The 17,582-nt window shown below is 50.5% G+C and overlaps 1 protein-coding gene across 1 annotated transcript in view; it reads left to right on the forward strand.

The window, feature by feature from the left end:
• SMAD1 (SMAD family member 1) overlaps positions 1 to 17,582 on the forward strand; it is a 197,490-nt gene that overhangs the window by 144,755 nt on the left and 35,153 nt on the right. The window contains exon 5 of the mRNA XM_082265707.1: positions 16,754 to 16,975. Within this exon, the coding sequence (XP_082121833.1) occupies positions 16,754 to 16,975 (222 nt within the window). The remainder of the gene's footprint in view (positions 1 to 16,753; positions 16,976 to 17,582) is intronic.

Consider the following 17,582-nt stretch of genomic DNA (forward strand, 5'->3'; position numbering starts at 1 on the left):
CGGCAAGTAAATATAAAAGCGGCGGCGGGTGTATGTAAACATAAATCACGGAGACGCCAGCCGCTTTTATATTTACTTGCCGAGATCAGGGAAGTGACAGCCACAGGAGCGGAGATGATTCGTATTGCAACCCCGCTGTTTTATTTAACCGCCGCGTGGGTAGGTTTTTTCCACGGTACACCGTCCTATTTCCATACTAGTGCGCATGCGCACTAGTCAGCTCCTCTGTCGTCCCTTTAGGTATCCGGCCCTGTGAGCATGCGCACTGCTGCGCTGCTCAGCTGTTCCTGGCCGGAAGTGACGAGGGGTAGGTAATTCTCACGGGGTAGGTAATTCTCACGCTACACCGGAACATTGCGTCATTTCCGGTGACGTGCTTCCAGTTCGCAGCCATCTTGGAAGAGGGCGAGATGGTCACTAGCGCTGACTTCACTTCTGGGCAGCCTGAGGAAAATTTCACTGTGGAACTGACAGAACATATGGGGTCTCCTTTCTTCATATGGGAAAGCTGACCGTAGGCACCAGTATGGGTCAGTACAGGTATGTCCACCAACCTATATGAGGGCAGGGTTGGAGCTGGGCAGGAAGCAATTAAAGGCCCTTATGTTGTGGTACCCTTTCCTAAGACTGACCATGTGAGATGCCCCTCCAGCCTGCCCTGTAGATCCTGCTGGACAGGACAGCTCCCAGGTAAGCCAGAGCACTCTGGAGTTCCCGCTGTCTTTACTTCACCAACAAACTGCTTTTCTCTGTCGCTCAGTGACAGACGCAGGACTGATATCTTGATATCCGTAGGGTTATACTGCCCCCTACAGGAGTAGGACACTAGGCAGGAAAAAAGTTCTGGCCACACCTATGGGCAGTCCCAGGGGGTATATCCTCTCTCTCCCTGCTATAGGATCTCAATTTTTTTTCTGCCTAGTCAGGAGTAAGGACCTAAGTTCCTTGCTGGGATCTCTGGTCCTGGCAAGCTTTTTTAGATGAATCTTTTTTTTAGTTAGCTTTTTTTCTCCAGTTGTTCCTGTGAGATCTTCAAGCAATTATGCCAGATCTGGGCGACGGGCTGGATGTTGAGATCCAGTGGTCACCCCAGCCGGCCTACGAGCATTGGACGGGGACTGGCCCGCGGGTTAAACGTCCCGCCGAGTCGCATACGACCGGTCGACGGCCGAGTCGCAGCGTCTCCTTTGGCCAACACCCCCCCCCCCCACTGGGCGGTGAGGGGTTTTGTTTGGAGTGGCGCCCGCTCTGTTCCGGTATGGTGAGTAAATGCTTCCCCCCTGCTCCTCATGGCTGACTCTAGTGTGGGGCCGACCGTCCCAGGGGCCCGGGTCCACCCCAATCTGGGTTCCCTTCTGTTCCCCTGTGCACCCTCCCCCTGTGGTGTCCCTCTCCCCCCTCCCTTCCCCCCCTACGGGGGGGGGGGGTGTTTGTGTGTGTGTGGTGGCTCGCCGTTCATGCAAGCCGCTAAGGGGGTGGGGGGGTCCTGAGTGCGGGGGGGCTGTTGTGCGGGGGGCTTCCTCCCTGGCTTCCCAGGGCCTACCTGCCGATCGATCGTCTGTTAGTGGATGTGGGGACCCCCCTTCCCACCGCAGCGCGCAGGGCCGCCATTTGTTTGGAGTCCCTCATGGGGGCGGCCATCTTGGTACATCCAGCTCGTTTGTTTGCAGAGCTGGGCAGCTGTGGCAGTGTGAGCCCCTCCCTAGACCTGGGAAGATCGTTCCACAGGACTTCCTTGTCATGCAGACAAACGCTGAAAGCAGTCCTGTTGAACTCTGGTGCATCGTGTGGTGAGCCTTTTGGGGGTCTCTCTCTCTCTCTCTCTCTCTCTCTCTCTCTCTCTCTCTCCCCCTCTCCCTCTCCCCCTCTCCCTCTCCCTCTCCCTCTCCCCCCCAGCCCTGGGTGACATTTTGCAAAAAAAAAAAAAAGTTTTTTTTTTTTCAATTTTGTCATATTTTGCGGACGGGTTCCCCTGGTGTTGCCATGGACCCTGCTGCACATGTGTCCCCACCTGATCCCCTCGAGGTGGCCGCATGGCCCTCCGATTCTCCGCTCACCATTGATGCGCTTTCAGCGGTCCTGGAGTCATTTGTGTCCCGGGTGGAGGTGGCCTGTCAGGGACAGGGGGCTAAAAAGCGACCCCCGCCTACCCCTGTCTTGTCTGATGCCTCCGATTCTGATCCTGAGCAAGTCGCTGCTGCTGCGGGTTCCTCCTCTGGGGCTGCTGTCTCGCGCCCCGTCTCCTCTGATAGTGAGAATGACCTTTCTGCCTCCGCCATAGCGCAAGACAAGGCGCTGGTGGACGCACTGATTGTGTCTGTCCGGGAGACCCTAAAACTGGAGGTTGCACCTGCGGATGCAGCTCATACGGAAGTTGCCTTTGGCACTCGCAACCCCTTCAGGGTGGCGAAGGGGTTTCCCTTTCCCAAATGCTTTGACGATATCATTAAGAAGGAGTGGGTCTGTCCAAAACGAACCCCTGGGATGCCCAAACGGATTGCTAGGCGCTACCTGTTTGAAGAGTCCCTCCTTAAAAAATGGGACGGTGCCACCTTCGGTGGATCCGCCGGTTTCCAGACTAAATAAGGCTACTGTTATACCGTTGGAGGATCCTTTCGGGATCCAGTTGATCGTAGGGCAGAATCTGTGTCCCGTTCCATATTCTCCCTGGCAGGGTCAGCCTTAAGGCCAGTGTTGACCATTGCTCTGGTTTCACAGACGTTGACGGAATGGGCCAAGCTGTTACGCCATGACCTGGAGGGGAGAAGTCTCCCCCCCGCCCCCCCCCCCCCCCCGCCGTGACGGATTTGCTGGAGCAGATGGTGCAGGGGCTACAGTTTGTGACGCCGCACTGGACGCTGCTCCATTACTGGGGCGTGTCGATCTCAGCGGTGGTCCTCCAGCGCATGCTATGGTTGAAGTGCTGGTCGGTGGATCAGGCTTCCAAAAAAGCCTTGACTGATCTCCCTTTTCAGGGGGATCGCCTGTTTGGTGCTACCTTGGATGAGATTATCAAAGATCTCACTGGGGGCAAGAGCACCTTTCTACCACAGGCTAATAAGGGTAAGGAACCTCGTCGCAGACAGGGACCTTCCTTTTCAGCTCACAAGTTTTTTCGCTCTCCGGGGGTGGGCGACAAGGCAAAGTCCTCCAAAGCGCCCCCGGGGAGTTTCAAGAGACCCTGGTCTGGTAAGCAAAAATACGGTCCTTCCAGACCTGAGGATAAGACCGCTTCAGCCTGAAGGTGCACCCCCACCCATATTAGGGGTGGGGGGGTGTCTTCGCCGGTTCCCGGACCCGTGGCTCTCCAGGATTCAAGACAAATGGGTTCACGAGGTCATACGGTTGGGATACAAGATCGAGTTTCGATCGCTTCCACCGGTGCGATTCTTCCCTTCCAATATGCGACTGTCCCTGAATCGCCTAACTGCTCTGTTGGGGGCAGTGCAGGACTTGATACAACTAGGAGTGGTGACCTCCCTGCATCAGGGGGATTTTCTGGCCTCCATAGACATCAAGGATGCCTATCTTCATGTTCCCATTTACGCAGGATACCAGCGGTTTCTGCGCTTTGCTGTGGGAGAGGACCATTATCAGTTTGTGGCGTTACCCTTTGGTCTCGCTTCTGCTTCCCGGGTTTTCACAAATGTTTTGGGCCCCAGTTCTGGTGCTGTTGCGGCAGCGGGGCATATCGGTCCTGGGCTACCTGGACGACCTCCTCCTCTGTGCGTAGTCTCCGCAGGCTGTGTCATACGCGGACTCTTCAAAAGGAGATTCTTCTCAAATGGAACCGGAATCCCGATTCCCTGGACAATCGGATCAGGCTTAGCGAGTGGACCAGGGAGTCTTTGGTTTGGTGGCTTCGGTCTCCGATGCTCAGTCAGGGGAAGTCCTTTCTTCCGATCTATTGGACGATTGTCACCACGGATGCCAGTCTATCCGGATGGGGAGGGATTCTCGGCAGGCTGTCTGCTCAGGGGCTCTGGTCCCTGGAAGAATCCAGGTGGCCGATAAATGTGTTGGAACTGAGAGCGAGCATCTTCGGGGCTGCCCGGCTCGTATTCAGTCGGACAATGCCCACGGGTTGGGGCACCCCGGATGTGGATCTGTTGGCATCTCGGCTCAACAGGAAGGTGCAGAGGTTTGTAGCCCGCCCCCGCGATCCTCTGGCGGACGCCACAGACGCACTGGTTGCTCCGTGGGGGCAGTATCGGCTGCTGTATGCTTTTCCTCCTGTCAAGTTGCTGCTGAAACTTCTTCGCAGAATAGAGGCGGAGGGAATTCGAGTCATCCTTGTGCGTCCGGACTGGCCTCGTCGGGCCGGGTACGCCGACTTGGTCAGGCTGGTCGCGGATGCTCTCTGGCTACTTCCTCTCAGGGAGGATCTGCAGTCTCAGGGACCGATCTTCCATCCTGCCTTACGATCGATGGCTTTGACGGCTTGGCTGTTGAGAGCCAGGTGCTGAAGGACAGGGGTTTGTCTGTTTCAGTTATTCCTACTCTGATTAAAGCAAGAAAAGCGACTTCCAGAAAGATCTATTATCGCACATGGAAGTCTTGTATCACGTGGTGAGTCCCTCGGGGGGTTCCTCCACGTTCTTACTCAGTGGCTCAGATATTGGCCTTCCTGCAACGGGGGGTTGAGCAGAAGCTGGTCTTGAGCACTATCAAGGGTCAGGTTTCAGCATTGGCGATCTTCTTCCAGAGGCCACTGGCTACTCATTCTTTGGTGCGGAATGTCATCCAGGGGGTGCGGCACCTGGCTCCTCCGGTGGCTATCACTTCTGCACGCAGGTTGTCGGAACTGGCTGCGTTGTCCTGTCCGCCCTATCTGGTGGTTCATAGGGATAAGGTGGTTCTTCGTCTGAATCCATCCTTCCTTCCTTCCTTAGGTGGTTTCCGACTTTCACTTGAATGAGGATATTGTTACCTTCCCTGTGTCCTAAGCCCAGTCATCCTCAGGAGTTTGCGTTACACTCCTTGGATGTGGTTCGGGCGATCAGGGTGTATTTGGCTACTACTGACTCTTTTCGTAAGGCTGATACACTTTGTGATTACGGATGACCCTAGAAAGGGGTTGCCTGTGTCTGCCGGGACTATCTCCAGATGGATCAGACAGACGGTGGTGCAGGCTTATTCTATTAAGGGTCGGGTTCCTCCGTTCCCTGTTAAGGCGCACTCTACTCGGGCTCTTAGTGCTTCCTGGGCCTTCCGCCATCAGGCGTCAGTGCTTCAGGTTTGCAAGGTGGCTACTTGGTCGTCGGTTCATACCTTTACAAAATTTTATAAGGTTGATGTGCTGGCATCGGCGGATGCCTCTTTCGGCCGCAAGGTTTTGCAGGCCGCTGTTTGAGGGGACCTTTGGTCTACCTCGGGGGGGGTTTTGTTTTTTTCAGGTGGGTCTCATCTGCTTGCTTCAATGAGTCCTCTGGTCTTCTGGTTGGCTCTGTATTGGCCTTCTGGATTGGATTTTATTTCTATTATCCCACCCCTCATTTATGGCACTGCTTTGGGACGTCCCTACGTATATCAAGATATCAGTCCTGCGTCTGTCAATGAGCGACAGAGAACTGGATTTTTGACTTACCGTAAAATCCTTTTCTCTTAAGCTCAATGACAGACGCAGTACCTGCCCCTCTATTTTTGAGTTGGGTTGGTATGAGTCTGACACTGCTTTGTTACATAACTGACATCCTATAGCAGGGAGAGAGAGGATATACCACCTGGGACTGCCCAAAGGTGTGGCCAGAACTTTTTTCCTGCCTAGTGTCCTACTCCTGTAGGGGGCAGTATAACCCTGCGGATATCAAGATAACAGTCCTGCGTCTGTCAATGAGCTTAAGAGAAAAGGATTTTACGGTAAGTCAAAAATCCAGTTTCTCTTACGTCCTCCGACAGTCGCCGCCTCTTCATATTCGTCACATATGGGGTATTAGACTTTGCTCCGAAGGAGTAGCTAGGCAACAGAATATGTTAATAAAGCTTTTAACATATCCAACATATCCCACCCTCAAGGGGTGGTCCCCTCAGTCAATACCCTCCTACTTCCTGCAACCATATCTCAGTTTTAATGTCTAGCTTGTCAGGAGTGGCTGGCTCTCTCTGTGCTGGGACTTTATGTCCCAGACTCTTTCTTCTTTTTAATATTTTGTTTGAGTTTTTCTCTCTACCTTTACTTAGCTGTTGTTTTATCAGCGTTAGTTAGTTCTTCGGACGAAGAGGATCATGCGGACTGGGTCTCGGGCTGCTCCCCCTGGTCGCAGGTCGTGGGTCAGTGGCTTCCCAGTCTGCCATCGAGCGTTCAGCCAGGTAACGCTCCTGGCATAGTGAACGACCCATCCCTGTTCGGTGCAGAGATGCTTGGTGAGGTGGCTACCTCACTGGACGCTGTGCGGTTTCTTAACCCACGTTCGGAGCGTCTTGTATGCGACTCTCCCTGCCTCATGTGTAGCGGCTTGTTCGCCTGTGCGGGTCCCCCACACCGTGGTGAGGTAAGTGTATTTATGTGGGGACCTGTCTGTCTGGAGGGGTGTCAGTCTGGGACTGTGTAACCTGCCTCTATTCACACTGTTTGTCTCCCTATCTCTCGGCTGCATGCTGTGGGCTGCAAGGGGGGGGGGGGGAGTTGTGTGGCACTATGGGTGTCAGCATGATCAGTGTGGAAAGCTGTGTGCTGTGGGGCATGTTTTATGGCATGTTTGGGCACTTACAGCGATCGCTGCAGCGATCGGTTCTGTTTTTTTACATACAGACATGTGTGCATTACTGCACTGTGGAGCGACGGTTTCGGCGCCAAAAGACGCCATTTTGCCTGCCCTCGCTCCGGCCGCATGTTTTACATGCATGGCGGCCATTTTCTTGTAGCCTCCATAGGTTTACATAGAGCGCCCTAGCAGCATCACTTCCTCTTCCCAGGAACACCGATCGAGGCAGCAGCAGCGGCGAGGGTCTCCTCAGGTTTTATCCTTCTGTTTCTTGCTATCCATTGCCTGTGTTCAGTTTACATATCCCTGTGGGGGTCTCATTGTGCTTAGTGTGACGCGGTGGGCTGCGCTTGCCGCGCTTGCTGAAAGGGGCAGTTAACCCTTGGTTGTCTGGCATTACAGGGGCAATGGATTCTCAGGAGGGCAAATTTCCTACAGTATTGGTGGAAAGCCAGGGGACCGCTGCTTCCCCCCCAGGGGGGGATTTAGCCACTATTGTGGCTGGCCTTGCTGCTCAGGTGCAAATGCTGGTGGCTGCTCAATCTACCAAAAGGCCCAGAGTTGTGCTCTCCTCTGATTCTGAGGGTGAAGGTGATGGGGCTGTTCTAGCAGGGGCTTCCCTATCGGGGTCCCGCTCCTCTCTTGATCTAGTGGGGTCTGAGGTGGAGGCTGAAGTTGAGGGGGTTGATAATTCTCCCCCTGGCTCGCCTGAAGAGCTTGCAATCATGGATGAGTTGATTGCTTCTATTAAGCAAACGCTGCGTTTGCAGGACGAAGTGTGTCCCCCCGCTGCCTTGGCGGCTTATGGGACGCAGAGGAAACGCAGGACGCCACAGGTTTTCCCCTGCAATGCTGATTTTCAGCGCGCTGTTAAGGATCAATGGCGCGATCTGCGCAAACCTTTTGCGGTAACAAGTAGATTCTAGCTGCGTTATCCTTTTTCACCTGCCACTGATGAAAGGTGGTGCGTGCCTCCACCAGTGGATCATGCGATTGCGGTTTTGAACAAGGCCACTGCGATTCCTGCAGAGGGTTCACCCATTTTCCGTGATGCCACAGATAGGAGACTGGAGTCTCTGGCCCGTCATACGTATTCTGTTACGGGTTCTATGCTTAAAGCTCTGTTTGCTTCTCTCATGGCGGCCCAGGCGATCGCAAGTTGGACGCAGATGCTTAGGCGCGTCTTGGTGGCCGACTCGGCCTCGCCGGCGACCCTGGATATGGTGGATCAGATCCACCAGGGTGTCATGTATCTGTGTGATGCGGACCTGGACCTGATTCCGTTGGCTGCACGGGTGCACAGTGTGGCGGTGTTGTCTCGCCGCCTGGTTTGGTTAAAATGTTGGTCGGTGGACCAATCTTCGCGTAAGACCTTAGCCAATCTGCCTTATGATGGGTCTCGCCTTTTTGGGGAGTCCCTGGATGTGTTGATTAAGGGAATCACCGGGGGTAAGAGCACTCTCTTGCCCCATTTCCCCAAGGCTAAGGGGGCTTCTGGGAAGAAGCATGCTAATTTTCGGCCCCCTCAGGGGTCCTTTCGTGCCTTTCGGCCGCACTACAAGGGCAAGCCGTTCAAAGGTCAAGGCTCTCAGAAGAAGCCCTGGTCTGGTAAGCAGAAGTCCGGCCAATCCGGACCTGCAGCCCATAACAGTTCGGCCTGAAGGGGCGCCCTCACCCGGTTTTGGGGTGGGGGGACGCTTGCTCGGTTTTCTTCAGCCCTGGTTGGCCCGTGTGCGGGACAGATGGGTTCAGGAAATCGTTCGGTCTGGTTACAAGATCGAGTTTCTCTCTCGGCCGGAGAGCAGATTTTTTCCTTCAAATCTTCAACTGTCTCCGGAGCGCCTGCGGGACCTACACCTGGCGGTGCAGGACCTGAGGGCTCAGGGAGTGGTGGTTCCGGTGCCTCATCGGGACAGATTTCGGGGGTTTTATTCAAACCTGTTCACCGTGCCCAGGAAGGAGGGCAAGGTTCGTCCGATTCTGGACTTGAAGGCTCTGAACTGCTCTGTGCGGGTTCGCAAGTTCCGCATGGAATCCCTGCGGTCGGTGGTGGCTGCCCTGGTTCCGGGGGAATTCATGGCCTCCATCGATTTGAAGGATGCGTATCTTCACATCCCCATCTTCGAGGGTCACCAGAGGTACCTTCGATTTGCCATTGCGGAGGATCACTACCAGTTCGTGGCGTTGCCTTTTGGCCTTGCCTCGGCTCCGCGGGTCTTCACCAAGGTGCTTGCACCGGTTCTGGCATTATTGAGGGCCCAGGGCATTTCTGTCCTGGGGTATCTGGACGACATTCTGGTTCGGTCTGCGACCAGCCAGGGTCTGGAGCAGGACCTGTCTGTCACGATGCAAACTCTGCAGGAGTTTGGTTGGACGATAAATTTTCCAAAGTCGGCACTGAGTCCGTCTGTTCGTCTCCCCTACCTGGGAATGATTTTGGACTCGGTGCAGGCGAAGGTCTTCCTGCCGGAAGACAAACTCAGAACTCTTCAGGAGGAAGTCAGGTCCCTCCGGGATGTTCCGCAATCGTCTCTACGGACGTGCATGAGATGTCTGGGATTGATGGTCTCGGCCTTCGAGGCGATTCCCTTCGCCCAGTTTCACACGCGGGGTCTCCAAGCGGAGATCCTGTCCAAGTGGGACGGGCGACCTCAATCTCTGGATCTTCAGATCTCGTTGAGTCATCGCACCAGAAAAGACCTTCTGTGGTGGCTCCAGTCCCCGATGGTGTCCGGGGGCAAGTCGTTTCGTCCTATCTCGTGGACGGTAATCACCACGGATGCCAGCCTGTCGGGCTGGGGTGGTGTTCTGGGCGTTCTGTCCGCCCAGGGAACTTGGTCGGAGGGGGAGTCCTCCCTTCCGATCAACATTCTGGAATTGCGTGCGATAAGTCTCTGTCTTCGTCGCTGGACGGACCGGCTGCAGGGCTGCCCGGTTCGGGTGCAGACGGACAATGCCACGGCGGTGGCCTACATCAACCACCAAGGGGGCACCAGGAGTGCCCGAGCGGCTCGGGAAGTGGCCGACATTCTATCTTGGGCCGAGACTCATGTCCCGGCGATAACGGCGGTTCACATTCCGGGGGTGGAGAACTGGCAGGCGGACTATCTGAGTCGCCAGACCCTGGATCAGGGGGAATGGTCTCTCCACCCGGCTGTCTTCCAGATGTTGTGCGCGAAGTGGGGTCTTCCAGATGTGGACCTGTTCGCGTCTTGTCTCAACAACAAGGTGAGGAGGTTCGTGGCACGGACGCGCGACCCTCGGGCAGACGCGTCGGACGCGTTAGTGGCCCCAGTACAGACTGATGTATGCGTTTCCACCGATCCAGTTGCTGTCCAGGTTCCTTCGCAGGTTTCAATCGGAACGCAACACGGTGATTCTTGTGGCACCGGACTGGCCTCGCCGGTCCTGGTACGCAGACCTCGTGAATCTGGCGGTCGACGCCCCGTGGCGTCTGCCTCTTCGAGACGATCTACTGTCTCAAGGACCGATATACCATCCTGCTTTACAGTCGCTGGCTTTGACGGCCTGGCTGTTGAAACCGAGGTCCTGAAGGAGAGGGGTCTCTCTCCGGAGGTCGTTCATACTTTACTCAACGCGAGGAAGTCTTCCTCGGGGAAGGTTTATTACCGTACTTGGAAGGCCTATTTTGCCTGGTGTGAGTCCAGGGGGTTTTCACCCCGCACGTACTCGGTGTCCCGTGTGCTGTCTTTCCTTCAAGCGGGTGTTGATCAGCGCTTGGCGCTGGCTACGATAAAGGGTCAGGTGTCTGCTCTGGCCGTTCTGTTTCAACGTCCCGTGGCATCCAACCTTTTGGTTGGCACCTTTATTCAGGGTGTGCGGCATCTGGTTCCTCCTAGGAGGGATCCTCTGCCCCCTTGGGACTTGAATCTCGTGCTATCTGTGTTACAACGTGCTCCTTTTGAACAGATCAGGGAGATCTCGTTGTCTATGTTATCCAAAAAGGTCGCCTTTTTGGTGGCGATCACTTCGGCTCGCAGAGTGTCGGAACTGGCGGCTTTGTCCTGCAAGTCTCCGTACTTGGTTATTCATTTGGATAAGGTGGTCTTGCGACCTAATCCTTCCTTTCTTCCGAAACGTGTTTCGGAATTCCATCTTAATGAGGACATTGTCTTGCCTTCGTTGTGCACGAAGCCTAAACATCCACAGGAGGTGAGATTGCACTCTTTGGATGTTGTTCGGGCGATCAGGGTTTACCTTCGATCGACTGAGTCTTTTCGTAAAACGGACTCCTTGTTTGTTCTTCCAGAGGGTCCTCGGAAGGGCATGGCGGCTTCGGCCTCTACCATCGCAAAATGGATCAGACAGACCATTGAACAGGCCTATGCCTTGCAGGGGAAGGTTCCCCCTGTGCCTGTGAAGGCGCACTCTACTAGATCTCTGAGTACGTCTTGGGCCTGTCGTCATGGGGCTTCTGTAGCCCAGGTGTGTAAGGCGGCGACTTGGTCGACCGTGCACACTTTCACAAAATTCTACAAAGTAGATGTTCGGGCATCGGCGGATGCTTCCTTTGGCCGCAAGGTTCTTAGTGCGGCTGTTCCCTAGGGTCCCTTGTTGGGGACTCCTGGCTGTTGGGATAAGTTTTGTATCCCCTGGTTTTTGCCTTTTCCTGGGTTGTTGCTCCTGTTGAGCACTTGTTTTTTTTTGCTGTTGCCCAGCTGGTTTCCTTCCTTTGGTAAGGTTCCTTTCTTGATGTGGAAACTGCGTTGCCTTTCGGCGCGGATGTGTTTCCCACCCCTCATGTTTGCACTGCTTTGGGACGTCCCCATATGTGACGAATATGAAGAGGCGGCGACTGTCGGAGGACGTAAGAGAAAACGGAATTTTTGTAAAATCTTACCTGTAAAATTCCTTTCTCTGAGTCCTCCGACAGTCGCCGCCCCCGCCCCTCTTTTGGGGTTTGGTTGTATACTCTACTGCTATTCCACTAAAACTGAGATATGGTTGCAGGAAGTAGGAGGGTATTGACTGAGGGGACCACCCCTTGAGGGTGGGATATGTTGGATATGTTAAAAGCTTTATTAACATATTCTGTTGCCTAGCTACTCCTTCGGAGCAAAGTCTAATACCCCATATGTGACGAATATGAAGAGGCGGCGACTGTCGGAGGACTCAGAGAAAGGAATTTTACAGGTAAGATTTTACAAAAATTCCGTTTTTTGTGTATGGCAACTGCCTGCCTCACTGGGTCCTTTGTGCTTACTTACCAAGACCCCAGAGGATATGGCAAAGACCATTAGCAATGCATGCGCCTCTTGTGGTAACAAATTTTCTCCAGAATGAAGAAAACCTCTATGCCAGAAATACATCGATGAAATAGTGGCCAAAGAGTCACAGGGGTTCCTCAAAGATATGCCTAATCCTTTCAAAAAAGGAGATTAAAAGCCCAATTGGTCCCCTTCGCACAGCTATAGAAAAACTGGAGGCTCCAGCTTGCCAGCACGTCGCCCATCACCTCATGCATTAGGGATGAGGTGGAGCAAGGATCTGATGCATATAGCTCAGAATCCAATCACGAACGGACCTTTGTTCTGACTCAGATAATGAGGACCCAGCATCAATAATACCAATAAACTGATTTATTTTTAAGTGTTTGTATCCTGGTCTTCCTTCTCCCAATTGGCTAAAAAAAAAAACCCTACTTTCTCTGTATTTTGGTTTTGCACATATTCTGGGGCATGGGCCAACCTCCATGGTTATTTGACCTTTACAGGGCATTACCGTATCGACCAGCTGTCCACCCAAGACCAGATATTTGCTCACTAGATGCTCCAGTCTTTTTGTCCGCAGAAGCGAACACCTACGTAAGTCACGCACGCATAATGTAAACGGTATTCGCATGTGAGGTAGCGTCGCAAATGCAAGAGCAATAATTATACCGCTAGACCACCTATGCAACGCTAAAGTAACCTGTAAAAAGTTTTAAAGCGTCACTAATGGCGATTTTTAAGCACTGTCGTTTGACACCATTCCATGAGCATGCATAATTTTAGAGCGTAACATGTTTGGTATCGATTTATGGATATTGTAATGCCTTATACCTCCAGTCTATCAGCCTCCAGCTTCTCTGAGTTTAAATGCTGATCCTACCTGCAGAGAGCCCTTAAAGTGATTTTAATAAACGTTTTTTTTTTTTTTTTTAAGTAACACATGTCATACCTGCTTTGTACGATGGTTTTGCACGGAGCAACACCGATCCTCCTCTTCTGGGGTTTCCTGCTGGCGCTTCTGGCTCCTCAGAGTCCTTCAGAGTGCCCCCATAGCAAGCATCTTGTTATGGGGGTACTCTTGCGGACTTGATCATTAGCCGTGCTATCTACTAGGAGGGGGGAGAGAGCAGTGTTACTGCTGCTCCCGGCACAGCAATGGATTGGGATCAGATAAATATAAAAGGGGTGCTGGGGGGGGGGGGGGGAGCTGGTCACAGCTTTTTTTAACCTTAATGTAAAGAATGCATTAAAGTAAAAAACCTTCTGCCTTTTTGAATAACTTTAAATTTATTTCTCCTTCCCCGGACCACATGTCCCAGGTGTCATTGCTCCTCACATTCACAACTTCTTATGCCCTTACTGACATGTATGGACAGTGTATTGAGTTGTATGTGTGCTGCACTGTTACCTGATATGTAAAGGCCAACTAATCGCTAATAAATGATTGCTTACATCTATTTTTATTATAATGGTCGATTAGTTGTTTTAGCCCTAGTTCTATTTTAATGAAGAATGTGGTGTTCCTCACTGTGCTTCATAGTCCAGCTCCTCCTGATTGGATAGTGAGGGCACATATGACCAAATTTTTCTTTGCATTGCCTTATCTGGCTGTATTGATTTTTGTAATCTCCTAATTGATTTCATTTTTAAAAAAATGTCACTGCTGAACAGAACTTAAATCTCATTTCAACTGTTCAGCCTATTCTGGAGATTTGTTGGTCCTGTGAGATTTAATTTAACAAGCTGCATCCTGTCGGTAGAATTGGGTGATTTCCATTGTTGGCCTTTGCTGGGAACAGAGAGACACATCGCACCTGCTCTGCATGACTTATAGCAAACGTAAGGAAGTTGTGCGAGAAATCTGTGAGAGAGGGATGATTCATCCCAGAAGAATTGCCAGCTGGCAGCATATCTTACAAAGTTTGAGAAAGCTGTAGCCTTGATGGTTATTGGTATCTTGATGTGTGAAATAACCCTTTCTTAATAGGGAGACATTTTAATTATTCTGGCAAGGGGGTCCAAGACACTGCAAAATAGAGGTGTATATAGTGTGTTTTGATGTGCTTCAGTAGCTTCTGATTCCCTTACATAATGAATATAACATAGAACAAAAGTTTATTACAATGCAACTTGCCAGTTCCTAAACATGGGGGCTGCATTCATTTATTTATTTTTTATCAATTGGCTTAAGGCCTAAGTTTTTAGGTTTTTTTGATGGAAGCTTAGTACAGGTTCTATGAATGGAGGGAGCTGGAAATGGGTGGGCAATAGTCCACACTCCTGACAAATGCCTGACAGGTGCAGCAACTGCAACTACACCCCCCCCCCCCCCTCCTGAAATGGATTATTATGGAAGGCAGTGTGGGTCAAGGCAGAGAATTGACGATTTTAAACGAGAGCAGCCACCACTTGATTTGAGCAGGTGTTTTTTTGTTTTATTTTTTTTTGTTTTTTCTTTTAAAAAAATGGCTAGGTCAAAGCACATTCAATTGTGTAGTTAAAGCTGAATTCAAGGAATTCAGCCACTTTGTAAAACATGAAGGCATACTATGAGTTGGGTACAAGGAGGTACATGCCATGCCAAACTTCTCTCATTTTCTGACAGGTTTAAGGCTCTGCCGGAGCATATACTGACATTCGGGGCTTTGAGAGAGGAGAGCGAGGCACATAGAATAGCTATGCCCACCCTCCCCATCTGCTCACCATCTAGAGAAGCCTTAGTTTTTTGTGAATGTGTTCACATATACAAAGGCTTCTGTGATTGGGCAGGAAGAGGGGAGGAGCAGGCATAGAAGCTGCACAGACTTTAGCCCATGTTCACATGTCAAATCGGATCAATTGCACAATTTCAAAACGGCCTCAGTGTGAACCTGGCGTTAATGTTAAAGATGCGAAGATGTAAACCATTGGCTTTGGGGTTCAAGGAAATACAGGCTATTCAGGGAGTGCAATAAAACTGTCAGATGTAAATAGAGATAAGCCCAGGAGATGTCCATCAACTCCTTGGGCTTAACGCATAGCGTGCCTTCACTTTTTGCAAAGTAGCTGGATTTTCATTTTAACAGACGAAAAAAGATCAGAAAAGTTAATTGTTTGGATATACATACTAAATATGCTATTACTGAAATTTACCAGGTTTTTACTAGCATTGGTGATACCTTTTATAAAAACCCATACACAAGTTAGTTAAAATGCCTTTACATGCAATAAACATTCACATTTAATGCAAATTTATTTATCAAGACGGTGTACTCCAGTACGGATTAGAAAATGGCTGCTTGGTTTTACATCCGGCACTTTCTCTGGGTCTAAAATAAGTAACATTCCATCCCTCGAGTGGATCACTGATATGGACCCAATTAAAAGCATGAAGTCGCTTCTGGCACAGGAACTGGCCATGTATAAACAATGCATGTCTCTCTCTGGAGTGTATACAGAGAATCTCTAATCTTCTGAACTTTGAGACCATTCAGGGCAACAGTAGACCCTCTTCTACCCCTTTTTGAATAGCGCCATATCTGGATGCCCCCTCTGGGTCATGTCAACGCCGCCCCCACCCCCCCAGCATTTTCTGCTTCACTGTGGGTCATGATGATAGACGACCCTCGTCTGCCAATTTCACTAGTAACCGTATGGTCCTTATTTCCATATTTTACTATGTTGATGGCAACAGTGTCTTGTTAACCTTCCACTGCCTCAGACTGACTAGCACCCTGTAATTCATACTCGGCTCTGTGCCACCCTTAGGCTCTTTCACATGGCCGCTCCGTGTAAAAGCTCCGCTGCGGGACTTTTTTTTTTTTCACGGAGCGGGTGACATTTGTGTCATCCGCTCCGTAAGTCCGCATATCATCCCATCTGTTTGCGGATGATATGCGGACATAATGTAAGTCTATGGGCATTGCGGATGTCAGCGGGTGACACCGCTGACATCTGATTTTCCTTCCTTTCCGTTTTTTGAACGGATGAAAAAATAGGGTTCCGTTCCAAAAAACGTAACAGAACTGAAAGGAAGGAAATCGGATGTCAGCAGATGGTATTCCGCTGACATCCGCAATGCCATAGACTTACATTATGTCCGCAAATCATCCGCAAAAAAATAGGATGATTTGTGGACACACGGAGCGGCCGTGTGAAAGAGCCCTTAAGCTCTGTAATGCACATTTTCATTCCCAGGTACACACTTATGTTTTATTTTATTATGTCTTTTTTTGTTTGCCAGTTTTTGCATCTTTTTTTCTTTTGACTCCTTGTTTGTATACAAAAAAAAAACTTTCAATAAAATCAGATTGAACAGTAAAGTAACTAGATCCATTTTATTTTCTAATCCTATGGCTTTTATTTGATTGCAAGAGTCTGTACACATCTGTGCAATTTCCTGTAGTATAAATTGATGTTCACTGCAGAAAAAAACACTTTAAAAAGTAGGGGGGGGGGGGGACTGGCATGCGTTTTTTTGCATTATTCATTGTTGGGCCCAGAAAACTGATGTTGGAGCAGAAAACTGCTATTGAAATGCATTTTTATTTTCTTTTTGGCGTACCTTCCAAATCCTTATGTACTAAATGTGCAAAACGTGTCACATGGATTTTAATCTGTGCTACCTGCTTTAATGGAACAAACTTAAATGTCCATCTTGGCATTTATGATTTGCAGCAAACGTGTTTAAACTGCTTTATACACTTATTGTAAAAATAACTGATGCCTCTCATTCTGGATTTAACATGTTAAAATTGCTGACACTGCGAGCATGCCGATTATGCTGTAGGTTTTAATTGGTTCCCATGCCAAATGATTATAACCATATCTCTGTTGCAGATGTTCAAGCTGTTGCTTATGAGGAGCCAAAACACTGGTGTTCTATTGTCTATTATGAGCTGAACAATCGAGTAGGAGAGGCGTTCCATGCCTCCTCCACAAGTGTGTTGGTGGATGGTTTCACCGATCCTTCTAACAACAGGAACAGATTTTGCCTTGGGCTCTTGTCCAACGTCAACCGCAACTCCACTATCGAGAACACCAGGCGGCATATTGGGAAAGGTAAACCTACCTAAAGAATTACATTGCAAATACTATCAATATTTTTTCACTCATCTGCCAAACTTAAATCTCACTTATGTGCACATTCCAGGAGCCAGATACCAATGTACTTAAAAAAAAAAAAAACTGCTGCACTTTTTTTTTTTCCTACCTGCAGGGCAAAGTCAAAGAGCTAGTATTCATCGCATACTAGCACATGTTTAACTTACCTGTAAACAAAGCATTCCAGCAACGCAAAGCCATTGCTGGAGGCAGCGTCCATCTATACCAGGTCTTCCTTCCGGGTTCACGGCTTCGGCTCGGTGACTGACCGGAGCCGTGATGACGTGACTCCTGCGCAGGAGACGCCAGTCACGGCACACTGCTCTGAAGAAACTGGCTGCTAGGTCAGTAAATATCTCCTAAACGATGCATGTTTAGGAGATATGTACATTACCTATAGCTTGGTAAACCTTAATATAAGCTTACCCATAGGTAAAACTTATGAGTTTACTTCCTCCTTTAAAGCTTATGTAACTTTAACCACCTCCTACCCGCTGTATTGTAAAATGACAGGCACAAGTTGGCTCTCTCGTTTTCAGACGACGTCAAGTGACGTCGTCCCACT

Source organism: Pelophylax lessonae (genome assembly GCF_965119305.1).
Source record: "Pelophylax lessonae genome assembly, chromosome: 1".
NCBI classification, from domain to species: Eukaryota; Metazoa; Chordata; class Amphibia; order Anura; family Ranidae; genus Pelophylax; species Pelophylax lessonae.